We start from the raw sequence: 14,165 nt of genomic DNA on the forward strand, positions 1-14,165 counted from the left end.
CCAGGGAACCGTCGTCACCATGGTCCATCAACGTAGCTTCCTGACTTTGTCAGTCCTCTCCTTGGCGACAATCGCGGCGGCCCGCCCCGATAACCTGAGAGCACGAACGCCGCCAAACCCCAACACCTGTCCCTGTCTGCCGGAGGGCACACTGAGCGTCATCACCAAGACCGAGACCGCCCATTCCACAGTCTACCAGACCGCTTCCGCTTCTTTCGTCCAGGAGACCGTCACGGCTACCCTCACAGTCACGCGCCAACCAGTAACTCAGACCGAGACCCGAACCGTCCACGTTACCAAGACCAAGACCGCCGAGGAGCAGGAACAAGTCACCGTCACCTGCACCGAAGTCATCAGCGAAGGCCCTGATGGCTCAGCAACTACCAAGACCAAGCCGCCCGGAGACCACGAACACACCAAGACGAAGACGCGCACTGGCCATGGGGGCTCTGAGACGACTGCACCGGGCCATGATGACGATGAGCAAGCCACCCAGACAGACTCGGTTTCCGCCTCTGCAACGGCAACGGCAACGCACACCGGCTCGAACGGCGGTAAGCCGACCAACAAGCCTCCACACGGCGGTGATGGCGGCGACGGCGGCGATGATGATGACAATGGCAATGGTTCCAACCCGACTTCAGCCCACCACTGCAACCACTGGAACGGCAGCAAGTGCGTCAAGCCGACCGATGTCCCCAGCGACTCCGCCGTTACTCTCACTGCCACGGCCACGGCAACCGCAACGGCGACGGGCACGACAACCGATAACGCTTTGCCGACCTACTCGGTCTGCTCCGTCTCTGTGGCTCTCGTTACCGTCTATAATACGGTTACCGCGACTGTCTACCAGACCGGCACAGCTCCTGTACACAAGCCTCGCGCGCCAACAGCATTGGCCGCCTGGTAGTTTGATTGCCTGCATGGGTTTCGGTTGTGATGTATCGATGGAAGTTTATGGGGACGACATATTTCTCCCTTAGTAAGGGTGTTAATGGTGAAAAAGTAATGTCTACTGTAGTTAGGAAGGATTTCAATAATATCAAGATGTTTATGTCAAGCTTTGAGATGTATAAGTGACTGAAAGGGATTGCCTGGGGACGTTGAATTTACTAACCAGAAGTGAAAGTGTAAAATTACAGTATTTATACAACATAAAACGTCTGGGGTTCCCATTGTAAAATGATCGGGGGCTTGGAATAAAGACAAAAGAACGCTCGACTGAACAAGGCGATTGTCATGAGCGGTATCGGAAGCCCATGAAATCGTCCTCGTCCTCGTCGTCTTCGTCATCCTCTTCCTCGTCGTCATTGACTTCCACATTTTCTTTGCCACTGGCTTCAGCCGGCTTTTCGACAGGCGCAGTGGTGCCCGTAAAGCTCTGCTTCCTCAAAGCCTCCCGCTTTTCCTTTAATCTCCGAACCCGAGCCTCAAGCTCCTCCATATCCTCAAACTCCGTTTCCAGTGCCCGAGTAGCCTCCTCTTTCTCATCAAGTAGGTCTTTCTCCGCAAGCAGACGTCGTTTTGCTTGTTCCTCCTCCTCTGTCTTCGCTGCTGCTGCAGTCTCCTCAGCCGTCATGGCTGGTGCAGCAATGACGGCGTCCTCCGAATACGGTGCTGTTGTCGCAGCAATATCGGCCTCGAACGCTGCCCACTCGTCCTCGTCAACAGTTCCTCCAGCAGTCTTCCCAGTCGTGCCATTCTGTTGTGTTGCCGGGCCAGCAGTGACCGGCTTCGTCGGCAACTCCTCTTGTGGGATCAATGGCGAGGGACCGACGGGCTGCACAATGGGTGTCGAATTTGAAGAAGTCGCATCTCTATGCGCAGGAGTATGCGGGCGCGACGGCATCTGAATCTCCACCCCCTGTACTGGTGTGGTGGACGTTCGGCGGTTCAGCGAAGGTGGTGTGAGTGTCACGTCCTTGCGATCGTGGTCTGACTCGCCAGCGGACAGGCGAGCAGGAGTGCCCATATTCCCCTTGCTTCGCTTCTTCCGCACCGCATCGGCTGCGTCGTCATCTTCCATGTCCTCATCCGAGTCGTGTTTCCGCTTGTTTGAGGAGACTCCGTTCGCGGCCGCCGATCCGCTCGCGCCCGTGGACGCTTGTTGCACCACCTTGACCTTGGCCGTATGCCCGGATCCACGGATATGGCTGTCCCAAAGAGACTCAGACTTGATCGCCTCGTGGCAGAGGGTGCAGAGGAGCTTGCCCGCATCAGAGTAGGCGGCGTGAGGATGCTCGATTCGTCTGGCAGCACGTTGTTGACGGAGGAGGGATCGTACGTCGGCCATGGCAGGTATGAACGCGTTTTGACGATACCTAAATGTGCGCGGATGCTCCGCAGATTCAGATATGGCGAGGACTATGCTCAATGGCGAGGAGGCGTCGAAAGTCGGAAAGCCGGGCGAACTTGTATTCGGGCTAAGATTTGAATGGAAGCAACGCAAACGACGTAGCGTGGTAGCGAAGCCGTACCTTTGCTCTGGCCTGGAAAGTGGAGGTGACAAGGTGTAGGTGCCAGGTGGGCAAAGTTGGCGCCAGTTCGATTCAAGCACAGCGGGGTTAGCAGAGCGCGAAAGGCCTGCCGACGCTACCCCGGGTGCCCATAGCTTTCCAACCGACCTTGCTGACGGGCCTGACTCCTGCTGCCTCGACAAGGCCGATCTTCAGCTGTCCGTGCCTTCAAGGTCCCGTCGCGCAATTCGTAGTTGCATTAAACTCTCACCCACATTCCACCATTTCGACGCTACCGAGACAAATACACTCCAGGAATATCATCACACGAACAACTAGGGAACGATTGCAACCCTTAACCGACCTGAGATTATCCAGCGGCTCTCAGCGACGATACCCTCGCCATACGCATGGCCGACAATCCGGAAGAGCCATCGCAAAATGCGCTGGCCTCGACGTTCCCCAACCCGCCGCCGTTCTGGAGAGACTTTACCCCGGAAAACGTCGCCAGGATAGAAGAGCTGCGAAAAGCGCAAGCAGAAAAGGATGGCGTTGCTGTCAAGAACTTGCCAGCCCGCATACCAGATGTTCCCGAAAGCCTCATGAATCTCCAACCTCCGGCTGAGCCGCCAGCAGGAACATGGAAAGTCTTGGGCGGAAACTATACGGTATGTCTTTTCGGCTCGTGACGGTTGATTTGAACCGGGGACGCTGATGATCCGCGTAGCTCGACGATAAGCTTCCTTCTCTCGAGGAAGGTGAAATCAAGCGATTGGTACCGGCGCATTCGGAGGAGAAGGACGGAAAGCATCTCGATCGAGCATTCGAGCTCAAGAAAATGGCCAAGTCTCTGCTGCTTAACTTTCTCGAGCTCGTTGCCGTCATGGCTACGGTGCCAGACGACGTAAGTGAACCGCGGCCTTTCCCCGTTTCCCCTCAAACTAACCAGTCGAAGGCTGCTGCGAAAATTGAAGATTTGCGCACCATCTTCATCAACTTCCACCACGTCCTGAACGAATATCGACCCCATCAAGCTCGCGAATCGGCCATTGCGCTGATGCAATCCAATCTCGATCGTACCAGAGCGGAAACAGCTGCGATTCGAGCACAGGTTGACACGGCCAAGCGAGTTCTCGAGGGCTTAGGAAGCATTGATACACCGAAAGTACCGGATATCATCAGCTCAGTCGTTGACGGCGAGCTGACTAGTAAAGAAGCGGAGACTTTTGCCAAGACAAGAGAACAAGAAGTATGGGGAGAGGCGGATGCTTTGTTCCTTTAGCAAGGGAATGACATATCAGCTGCTACATGTGAAGATAGCTTGAGGGCCCTCTTTCCACGGGTCTTTGAGCATCCTGGGGTTTGAATACACGGATTGGTCGGCAGAGTGGTGGCGGCGGTGATGAGCAAAAGTTTCGTAGTGTTTTCGGCAAGCATTGATACCCAATTTCATACCCGACTAGACTAGGGATGAGCCACGAGAAACGGGCGTCGACAAGACAAGGCAATGCAGAAGGAGATGGTCCCGCAACATGATATTGAATCAGACGACGACGTAGGTGCTCTTCACGGGGTTTGCAAGGGGCAAACAGCTTTGGAGTCAACGACGTAGACGATAGAATAGCCACAAAGGCAAATCATGAATTCATGCTAAACTCGTATAGCACCAGCGTCAAAGATATCAAAAGCAACAAACGGTATCAATCCTCCACAGCGTCGCTACATTCCGCCCCCCAGGAAGGCCCCAAATCCAAGCCAAATTGTACTTCTCACCTGCCACAGCGGAATCCCCTTTACATGACGGTGCAGGGAATGGGGATGCAGCAGCACTCGTATCCGTCGCACTCGATGCACTTCGTCTTGCCGCCCGTGGCCTCGGCGGGCTTGACGATGCTGTCGATGATGGAAGTGGCGGCGCTGCCGGGGCCGTTGCGGTTGATAAGGCCGGAGGAAGCTGAGCCGCAAGCCATTGTGATTGTGGTTGGTGATGGAAGAGCTTGGTAGTGTGTAGATGGGAATCCTACGTTGTTGTTAGTTGCTAAAGATCTTGACTGTTGCTCAGATAGATACGCATGTGACGTCACGGCTGGAGCTCTCCTACAGATACTTACAGATGACTACGTAGCAACTGAAGCAACGGTTGGACTGATGAACAGTTGAGCTTAGATGTCGAAAGAAGGTTGAAACGGTTCAAGCAGTTTTAGATTGAACAATGGATGTCTACTCTCACAAAGGGAAAAGGCGGTCCAGACCCAGTCTCAGCCAGCCTTAAATAAAATGCACCACCCCCCATGCCCCCTCAACCCAATGCTTCCCGTGTTTCTAAATCCAGCAAGGTTGTCGTCATGGCGTGGTGGGGTGCAAGGCATAAACCCGGCAAAATGCTGTGGCTGAACCGTCTTCGATTCGTTGGCCTGCTCAGCCAACCAGTGGCAGTGCGAACCGGGCTCCCGGGGCCGGGGTGTGTTCCCGATACCTACCTTGCTGTGCCGTTAAGTATAGGTAGGAGTGTTTGCCGTCTTACTATTCGTTGTACACTGAATGCACCCGACGGTGGAAGATAGGTAGATAAACCGGACGGGAGGTGGGGGATTGGTTCCCGTCGAAAAAAGCAAGTGCTGTCTCTGACTTACTGCCTGTTGACAGCCGTTTCAGCACTTTAATGGGTCGCAGAGGATGACAGCCCGGGCTGTTGACTCGCGACAGACCCAGCACTGGAAATGACCGAGATGAGAGATCTTGGCGAGTTTAGTTTGCCCTTTGGACTCGTTGGCGGCATCGCTTTGACCGAGTTCCACCACAAAGGCCAAGAATCAACGAATTGCCGTGTTCCGGGAAACGTGAATATGAAGCTAGGAGAAGCCTAATTATCCATAAAGAACTCAACTATACAGTAGTATCTATCTGTACGATAGAGAGGGAGGACAAAGTAGTCGGCCAGGATCAATGTCCTTCTTCCAACAGCTCTTGCGAACAAAGGTCGACTTTAGACTAAGACTGATTGTTGCCGACAACAGCTACTAAACCAAATCACGATACAGCTACACAAAAGGAACATGAGAGAATAGCTTTGATTGCCCTATTTCAATACAGCTAGACAATGAACTCCATAGCAAATCCCCATTTAGCAAAGGCCCAAATGCCCCCTACGAGGGAGCGGTATCTCCGTCTCTCAGTCCCAAGACCTCGCGTGAAACCCAATAAACAGCTACCTATGTACCGCGAATGAGAGGATATACGCTTTTGCAAGCAAACTTTACTGGTTTGCCCATCCAATAACAACCCATGATCACGCCGATGGCGCAACCCCCTGCGCGCCTTGCGGAGCCGGAGAGGCAATATCGCTGCCCTTAGCAGCTGGCGGTTGTTTCTCCAACAGGAGGCTTAGATGGGTCAGGTCATTTCGCGCCCGCAGGTCTCTCTCCAAGATGCCTCGAACGACCTCCCACTCTGTCCGCGACATCTGGTAGGCTTGAGGCAGCAAGAACTTCATCGTAGGACTGTTGATCAAAGGGCCCAGAACTTCTTGTGCCAGCGCCTGGCCTTGTTGTTGACGTTGTTGATTTTCGAGTTCAGCGCCGCGAGCGGCCGTATAGCCCGTGGGAGGCTGGTTAGACGGAACAGCCTGATGTGCCCCTTGTGCTGGATATTCCTGTAAAGTGTGGGCAGTGTTGCCAACAGGATGGCCCGGTTGCTGGAAGGGGCCCTGGGCAACCGTTGGCGAGAATGCCGGGCCAGATATCGAGGGGTGTCGTGGAGGGACGCCGCTCTGTGGGGGAGTTGGCACATTGGTGACGGGTGATTGAGATGTGGTGCCGCCCAACTGAGGCTGTCTGGGGGTATTGCGGTACACGAAGACAGCCAATAGCATAGGCTCCGTCCTCTTCTGAGGGACAAGGTTATCCGAAAAGTTGAGCATGAACTCTGGCATGTTGCTGTCCCCCGGAAGGACAGGAACCAAGTAGGTGTCCCTCACATTGCCCACGCCCTTATCTCCAACAACAGCGTAGCGCTTTTTCGAGACGAAATAGTCAATGAGGGCCTGGAACTCCCGTCTATAAACCTCGGACGACGGCGTTATTGCCACGACGACAATGTCGGTCTGGTCAGCGTAGCGCAAGCCGCAGAGATACTCTATCGCCTTCTGTTCGTCTATGCGTCCGGCAACCGTGAGTTTCTTTGGGATGAGCCTGGTCCAGGGCAATGCAATGGTGGTAGAGAGGTTGGCGCCACCAACAAACCTGGCGGCAGCCGGGAAGTCGGCAATCGAGCTCATTACCAAGTGGCCACGCCAAATGACATCAGGATCTGTCTCATCAGTTGGCGAATAGGGTGGAGAGTCCGTCTCTTCCTGCAGAAGTCTATCCACGTCTGCGTCAACACCGGGGCCATGGTTTGGCGCCGACGGCCGGCGATTGTGTGTGCCCGTGGGAGATTTGACGGTTGCGTAAACCTTGTTGATGTCGAAGTCGGGATGCTTGGGAGAGTGTCGGGCTCCACGGGTATCGATGTGTAGACCAGCATGGGCAGGAAGCTCCACTGAGTTCTCATAGTGCGATTCTCCGTCGGATTTGATGCCAGCCTGCCCCTCTCGGCCACTTGGTCGTCTTATGAAAGACCTGCGTTCGTCATTCTGATGGAAGGACTCGTTCTCGACGATCTCTTCGCCTTTGTGTGTTCTCCTCATACGAGGACCATCTTCGGTGATAAGGATCGACTGCTTCTCAGAGATGGCCTTCAGCTGAGCGTTGGCCTCCTGCCTCTCCTTGGTAGCCAGCTCGTCGGCAGACATTGTGGCTAGCATAGTTGGCGACAGAGTGCGCTTCAATAAGCGTTTGGTCAAGTCGCCGTTCAGCTTCATATTCGCATATAGGATCCGCGCCTGCATTGCGTACTGGCTCCGGTCCGGGTGTGCATCGTGAACCGCGCGTTCAATCTCGAGTGCCATACGCTCCGCTTTAGCTGCAATAGTGGTGTCTTTTGGGAGACTGATGGTCTTGTCCTTGACACCAGCAGTGAGGCTGCCGCCGACAGCCTTTTGCAGGAGTTGGGCGGGTCCCTTGCGATCCTCGGGGAGATCGCTGACCTTTGCATCTAGGTCGGCCGGTGCGGTGTAATTGACGACAGGGGATGCTTCTGGATCCGAGACTTTGCGTTGCTTTGGCGCAGGCGTCTAGAAAGCGTAGAGTTAGCAATGCTTCGCGCGAGGCTTCGGGAAGACAGAAGGCTTGCCTTTGCTTCCTTTTCTCCAGTCTCCTCTCGCGTCTTGCGCTTGCCAGTGGCGGCCTTGGATGCGGCGTCCTTCTTGTCCTTCTTCTCCTTGGCGGGTTCTGAGGGAGCGGGTGAATCCTCGGCCTTGTTACTCCTCGTGTCTTGCGACAACTCTTCTTTGGGGTCGCTGGCGCGCTTTCCAGCTCTGCCGCCCTTCTTCTTTTTCTTCTTCTTCTCGTTCTGTTCGTCTTCGTAAGCCTTGCGGCGAGACTCCCACGGGCGCTCGCCTTGCTCCATGAGAGCCAGTAATTCCTTGTGATCCTGAGGAGCACATTGCTCACAGTAGTAGTTTTTAGGGAGATCTTCCGTAAAGACACTCATACCCATGCAAACGTTGTGCTGCCATGCCGTGCATTTGTCGCAAGCGATCCAAGGCTCCTCTGAGTCGCCATCCTGCTCAGTTGCGCCGCAGACGCAGCGGATAATCTCTTCTTCTGGTTCCTCCTCTTGCTTCTTCTTCCTTCCTCGTTTCTTGGGCGGTTCGATAGGTTGGTCGTCGAAGGCCTTTGTATGCTGACCTTTGGTTGCGCGCACAGAGCGGCGAGGCTCCGGTTCTCCTTTACGAACCATACTGGTTAGATCTTGTTGGTAAAGAATGCGGCAGTGTAAGGTATGTGTGCGTGCTTGTGCTTGTGTGTATGTTTTTGGGGGGAAAGACGAGGGGTGGCTGGCTGCGGGGCAGCGTGAAGGTGGTTGCGACACTTACCAGACATAATGGCTTTGTTGCCAGCGGTGGCAGGAAGGAGAGGTGGAAGCGTTCAAACGTCCGTCTCCCTTTGTTGGGAAGGAGCGCGAGGGTGCACCTTTGGGGGAAGGTACGGGATCTACTCCAGTTGTCGATTCAGGAAGGTCCGGTGTCCTCTGTCTTTCTCAAGCATGCATTGGATTTTACGGCAGAGCAGAGGAAAAAAAAAAGACTATGATATGTGACCCATCCAAGATACGCGCGCGACACCACAGGCTTGATGCGAAGAGCGCAGACCGCGCGGGAACCCTTCCAATCGTCCCTCTCGAGTGAGTTCCAACACAGATAAGAAGTATAACGTCGCGCGACACAGTTTGCGACAACGAAATCAAGGTCGATCGTGGTGGGAGCGATGTTCGCGTGCCGCTTTTTGGGTTGTGTGGGAGAGGAGCAGAAGGGAGCTTGCGCAAAGGTGGAGGTGATGGAGTGGGTTGCGGTGCGGTGCGCTGCGATAAAACGGCGCGAGGTTGGAGGGAAAATGCCGAACCGCCTCCACATCCTGTCATTAGGTAAGCGTCGTTAACCACGATCTTGGGCCCATCGCTCGGTGAGAAGTGCACGGATGCCGGGGAGGCGGGGGATGCATTGTTGTGGCCTTGATGCCTGATTACCTATTTTCGGTGAGATAGGGGAGAGAGAACCTCTGGCCCCCGTCTGAGGTGGGAAAGCAAAACGATGAGGTAAGAGCCTCCCGGCAAAAGCTCGGACCATCCTTACCTCAGCGGCTCAGCCCTCCCCCGGTTGCTCCCCCAGGCTGGCTAGCAGCGCAAGGAGCTAACGCGTGCGTCGATTGCCTGGAGCTTGCCTCATCGAGCTGCACCTAAAGTCGTAGCCTTCCCTGCAGACGACCAACAAACCATCTTGCCGCAACTTCACACGAATCCGATCGTCGGCTTCACAAACGAGATCAGTACCGCAATCGAATCCTCAGTCACAGTCAAGTGCAACTCGATTGCTCGCCCATCATGTCACGCAGATACGATTCCCGCGTAAGGTCCCTCCCCGCTCTTCCCTTGCTCTACGTCCCCTCCATCCTAGTAGGGCAGCAAGCTCACACTTTGTGTTAGACAACAATCTTCTCCCCCGAGGGCCGTCTCTACCAGGTTGAATATGCCCTTGAGGCTATCTCTCACGCTGGAACTGCCATTGGCATCCTCGCCAAGGATGGCATCGTTTTGGCCGCCGAGCGCAAGGTGACTTCGAAGCTGTTGGAGCAAGACACTTCTGCGGAGAAGCTGTACATCGTCAACGAGTACGTAGTTGTGGGCTCAGCACTATATCTCTAGACTCTAACGCTCTTGCCTCCTAGCAACATGCTTGCCGCCGTTGCAGGTATGACGGCTGACGCCAACATCCTCATCAACTATGCCCGTCAGGCCGCCCAAAGATACCTCCTCACCTACAACGAAGACATTCCATGCGAGCAGCTCGTCCGGAGACTATGCGATCTGAAGCAAGGATACACACAACACGGTGGTCTGAGACCGTTTGGCGTCTCCTTCATCTACGCCGGATGGGACCCTCGTAGACAGTTCCAGCTGTACCAGAGCAACCCTTCAGGCAACTACGGCGGATGGAAGGCGACGGCTGTCGGTGCCAACAGAGCTAGCGCAGAGAGCTTGTTGAAGCAGGACTACAAGGAAGATTGCACTCTCAAGGAGGCTTGTGGCATGGCGGTCAAGGTTCTTAGCAAGACCATGGACTCAACGAAGCTGAGCGCGGAGAAGCGTACGTTATTGCCATGGCCCCCCTTCGATCTGCGAATTAATACTAACCGAATGTAAACAGTCGAATTCGCCACCGTTGGCCAGACGAGCGACGGCAAGATCTACCACAGACTCTGGACCGCAGAGGAGATCAAGGAATTGCTGAAGGAGCATGATTTGGCAAAGGACGAGTCCACGGAGGACAAATAATGGCATGGATGAATTCAAAAACATAGATGGGGCGTGATGATTGCCCTTAACCCTGATGTACCAATAGAATTGATGCCCCCAAATTTCCAGAATCTCAGACCCCCAAAACCCTGATAGGTTGCTGCCAAGATGCAAATGCGATGCTGCGGTTTCCCAGGGTGAGCTCTATAATGGCATGTAATGCAGAGGTGATAAACCAGGCTCAAGATGAAGCAGAAGAAAGCAAGGCAAGAATGCAGTAAACACGAGAAACAATGTAGTGATTAGTCTTACGTGTGTAGATGGCTAAGTCGGTGGTTGGTTTGTTGCATTCGTACTCTATGAAGGACCCTACTGACAGTGATTAGTGTCTCTGGCTATTTAGCTGGGTCATCTCGTAGCCTACGTCGGGTCGCGAGTCCCCAGCTTCCTCCTCGTCTCGCAGGCGGTTCCACCCAGTCTTGGGGTCCGATCCAGGATATGGATGGGGTTCATGACATTCCTTGGCGGTCAACTTCGGCCAGTGTCGTCGATAACTCCAGTACGCAACCACGTAACCAAGCAAAGAGCCCACGGAAACATCATATACGTCGTGTCTATAGTCCTCACACCGGCTGATGGCGATGAGCGCAGCCCCCAGCAGCGGCAGAAGGCAAATGAGGGCGCGGCTAAGGTCTCGGCCTCCACTGTTGTGTCGGAAAATGTGCAGCTGGCCAGCCAAGAATAAGCTCAAGAAGCCAAGTCCAGAGAAAGAGAAAGACGAATGGCCCGACGGGAAGGACCGCCAACCATCATGGAGGAGATGGTGCGCAGTCTCAGTGCAGACATCGATGGTAACAAGCACGTCAGGCTTGGTGCCAGTCGCCGGCTTACATCTGGCCAACAAATCGGGACGCGGTCGGCCGACAGTATTCTTGACGAGGTCCGTGAGAAAGGAGCCCATGATGATGGCGATGGCAAAGGACAGGTAGGTGACCTCGTGCTTGTGAGGCGATGCTTTTGTGACAACATTATACGCAACCAACACGCCCAGCGGTATGAAGAGGGCGTATACAAAGTTCATGTCTAAGAAGGTATCAGTCATATTCTCAAGAAGGCTCCAAGGCTCCATCTGTGCACTAACAAACAGGTACGCGCTCGACCTCGGCATGAGGGTATGAGATATGCAGATCGTTGATGAAGAACATGCGGTGGAATGGCTCAATAAATAACAGCATCTAAAGAAGTCATCAGCACTGGGAGCTATGCCATGAACATGCATCGTGAAGAACCTACCACGACCCACCCAGTAAGGAGAATCGCAAATCCGAGGTAGTCTGGCGCATGAGTTCTCTACAGGTACTCTGTCAGACGATCTCGCAGCCTTGCTTGTATGAGAAGAACCCGAGCGAGTACGCTACCTTCCAAAACCTGGTGAATGCGGATGCGACAGCATTTCCGCTTGAACCACTGTCCCGACGGGCTGGGGCCATCTTGAGCAGTCACCGTCGTCGAGTTGCACGAAAGGCTGCTTGAAACATCGACGACTTCTTGCTGCGACGGTGGGTGTTGATCGAGGGAGCGGTAGTGATGAGAGAGCTCAAACACCCAACGTGAGCCGAGTCTATAAGAATCAAAAGGAGCGACGGCAGACAATGAAAGTTGAACAAGCGCCAACGACTAGCCGCAGTCACTTGATCAACATGCAGATCCTCCGGCCAATTGTCCCTAGGGCGAGCCTTCCACCTTAAATGTCTTCCGGTGTATGTGGCGTTTTGATTGGGGGATTCGAGCTCGTGAGCTGTGACGCTTTAGGTCCCGAGCTGGCTGCAGACGCGGGAACCTCTGGAAGCTGCCTTATCTTATCGGATGCCCGAAGATTCTCCGTCTCAATTCCGCTCCTTGCATCAACGCCCCCGAAAATCAACAACTTTATCGTGATCGTGATCTGACGGTTAGCATCACAGACACTACGAGCGCACCATTTCTTAACCTTGCTCAGTATGCTCAAGTCAACGTACAAGCCGACCGCAAATACTGCGACACCTCTTCCTCTGCTTCCCGGATGGACAGAGCACACTGCGCCAAGCGGACATAAGTACTACCACAACAGCCAAACACAAGAATCGACATACACAAGACCCAGTGCCCCGGACGCTGCTGCTGCACCTTCAACGGCTTCGACGAGCTTCTTCCAATATCAGACCGTTCCCCAACTCTCCGATCCCAACGTCGCAAACGCATATCTTGCACAATACAATGCGCAAAACCAGCCTCTGCCTCAGCGAGGAGGTTTCGGTCACGGAGGCAGGGGAGGTAGGGATGTACGCCCGCGTCCCGAGCCGGTGGACAAACCGAAATCTAAGGTGCCGATCCCCGGATGCGAGCCCTGGTTACTAGTCGACACAAAGTACGGGCGCCGCTTTGTCTATAATCCCGAGAAAAATGCTAGCTACTGGCGCATTCCAGAAAAGCTTACGGCTGGTATCTTGGAGGTGGACAAGGCCAGAATCCGCGAGAAAGCTGGGATCAGAAGTGTCGCAGAGACAGACAAGGAGGGACCACCGACAGCCCAAGCTCGACCAACACTAGATGCTACGGAACCCACGACCTACGACAACAACGAGGACAGCTCAGAGTACGAGGAGGTTGAGGTTACGGATGACGAAGTAGAGGACCAAGATGGGGAGGACGGACCTGCTTCCAAGCGCCAGCGTACAGAAGATCCGGCCGATGACGCGCCTGTAGAATTCAGCGAAGCGGACATCGCATTTCAACTGCAAGCAATGGGCGATGCCTACGGACTAGACCCCGGAGAATATGACGACGGGAATATGGACGAGTGGCCTGAAGGTGCAGAGGGGGTCGAGTTCTCACAAGAAGACGCCGCCGCGTTGTTCCGAGATTTACTAGAAGACTTCAACATCAGTCCCTACAGCACGTGGGAGAAACTGATTGAGGATGGACATATCATTGAGGATCCGAGATACACAATTCTCAATACGATGAAGGCACGCAAGGAGACCTGGTCGGAGTGGACCAAGGACAAGATCAAGGAAATCAAGGAACGTCGGGCCAAAGAAGAGAAGAAGGATCCGCGGATACCGTACATGACGCTACTGCAGGAGAAAGCGTCACCCAAGCTCTTTTGGCAAGAGTTCAAGAGGAAACATCGGAAAGAACCATCCATGACGGACCCCTACATCAAAGACAAGGACCGTGAGAAGTGGTATCGCGAACACATCAACCGTCTCAAAATGCCCCAAGCCACACTCAAGGCAGATCTCGCCACGCTTCTGAAGTCACTGCCACTTTCTGCACTGAACAACAAAACGAACATGTCGCACCTACCACCGCAGCTGCTCGTCGACATCAGATACATCTCTCTGCAGCCACAAGTGCGGGATCCTATGATCGCGACCTACATACAGACTCTGGGACCACCTCCAGAGGGTGACGCGGCCGAGCAAGAGGATGAAGCGACGCGCAAGGCTCGGGAAGCTAGAGATCGGAGAGAAAAGGCACTGCATGAGCACGAAGAAAAGGTCGCAGAGCAAAAGAGGAGACAGCAGCGAAGCCTCGAAATGGGCAAGGCCCGACTTCGAGAGGAAGAGCGTGAAATCGAACGAGCAATGCAGGTTGGCAAGCGAGGTTTACAGAGCCAGCTGGCCAGTGCCCAGAAGAACGATCAGCCTGATGCATAAAATCAACGTGGCTGGGTTGACTGATAATAGACAGACTTGGAATTCCAGCAAACCAGACGGCGTGCTTTTTAAAATCAACGTCAATCTTTCGTGTCTCTTGTGATAGGGTCGTCCT

The 14,165-nt window shown here is 54.2% G+C and overlaps 8 protein-coding genes across 8 annotated transcripts; 4 read left to right on the plus strand and 4 right to left on the minus strand.

Annotated features, from left to right (window-relative positions):
* Positions 1-19: 19 nt before the first annotated feature.
* Positions 20-910, plus strand: CCOS01_05141 (uncharacterized protein; the record flags this gene model as incomplete). Its single annotated transcript, XM_060453322.1, has 1 exon — positions 20-910. One exon carries the CDS (start codon positions 20-22, stop codon positions 908-910), a length of 891 nt encoding a protein of 296 aa, XP_060315094.1.
* A 327-nt stretch (positions 911-1,237) lies between these two features.
* On the minus strand, positions 1,238-2,293 carry CCOS01_05142 (uncharacterized protein; the record flags this gene model as incomplete). Its single annotated transcript, XM_060453323.1, has 1 exon — positions 1,238-2,293. The coding sequence occupies one exon, from the start codon at positions 2,291-2,293 to the stop codon at positions 1,238-1,240; it is 1,056 nt and encodes a 351-aa protein (XP_060315095.1).
* A 573-nt stretch (positions 2,294-2,866) lies between these two features.
* CCOS01_05143 (uncharacterized protein) lies at positions 2,867-3,738 on the plus strand (the record flags this gene model as incomplete). Its single annotated transcript, XM_060453324.1, has 3 exons — positions 2,867-3,124; positions 3,184-3,360; positions 3,412-3,738. 3 exons carry the CDS (start codon positions 2,867-2,869, stop codon positions 3,736-3,738), a joined length of 762 nt encoding a protein of 253 aa, XP_060315096.1.
* A 261-nt stretch (positions 3,739-3,999) lies between these two features.
* Positions 4,000-4,426, minus strand: CCOS01_05144 (uncharacterized protein; the record flags this gene model as incomplete). The annotated part of the gene is made up of 2 exons (XM_060453325.1): positions 4,000-4,048; positions 4,254-4,426. 2 exons carry the CDS (start codon positions 4,424-4,426, stop codon positions 4,000-4,002), a joined length of 222 nt encoding a protein of 73 aa, XP_060315097.1.
* Positions 4,427-5,745: 1,319 nt separating this feature from the next.
* On the minus strand, positions 5,746-8,297 carry CCOS01_05145 (SPOC domain-containing protein; the record flags this gene model as incomplete). Its single annotated transcript, XM_060453326.1, has 2 exons — positions 5,746-7,537; positions 7,606-8,297. 2 exons carry the CDS (start codon positions 8,295-8,297, stop codon positions 5,746-5,748), a joined length of 2,484 nt encoding a protein of 827 aa, XP_060315098.1.
* Positions 8,298-9,437: 1,140 nt separating this feature from the next.
* CCOS01_05146 (proteasome A-type and B-type) lies at positions 9,438-10,388 on the plus strand (the record flags this gene model as incomplete). Its single annotated transcript, XM_060453327.1, has 4 exons — positions 9,438-9,461; positions 9,540-9,724; positions 9,782-10,200; positions 10,261-10,388. 4 exons carry the CDS (start codon positions 9,438-9,440, stop codon positions 10,386-10,388), a joined length of 756 nt encoding a protein of 251 aa, XP_060315099.1.
* Positions 10,389-10,731: 343 nt separating this feature from the next.
* CCOS01_05147 (PAP2 superfamily protein) lies at positions 10,732-11,839 on the minus strand (the record flags this gene model as incomplete). Its single annotated transcript, XM_060453328.1, has 4 exons — positions 10,732-11,432; positions 11,491-11,584; positions 11,643-11,699; positions 11,768-11,839. 4 exons carry the CDS (start codon positions 11,837-11,839, stop codon positions 10,732-10,734), a joined length of 924 nt encoding a protein of 307 aa, XP_060315100.1.
* A 510-nt stretch (positions 11,840-12,349) lies between these two features.
* CCOS01_05148 (WW domain-containing protein) lies at positions 12,350-14,050 on the plus strand (the record flags this gene model as incomplete). Its single annotated transcript, XM_060453329.1, has 1 exon — positions 12,350-14,050. One exon carries the CDS (start codon positions 12,350-12,352, stop codon positions 14,048-14,050), a length of 1,701 nt encoding a protein of 566 aa, XP_060315101.1.
* Positions 14,051-14,165: the final 115 nt, after the last annotated feature.

Source organism: Colletotrichum costaricense (genome assembly GCF_030867565.1).
Source record: "Colletotrichum costaricense strain IMI 309622 chromosome Unknown Scaffold_5.1, whole genome shotgun sequence".
NCBI lineage: Eukaryota > Fungi > Ascomycota > Sordariomycetes > Glomerellales > Glomerellaceae > Colletotrichum > Colletotrichum costaricense.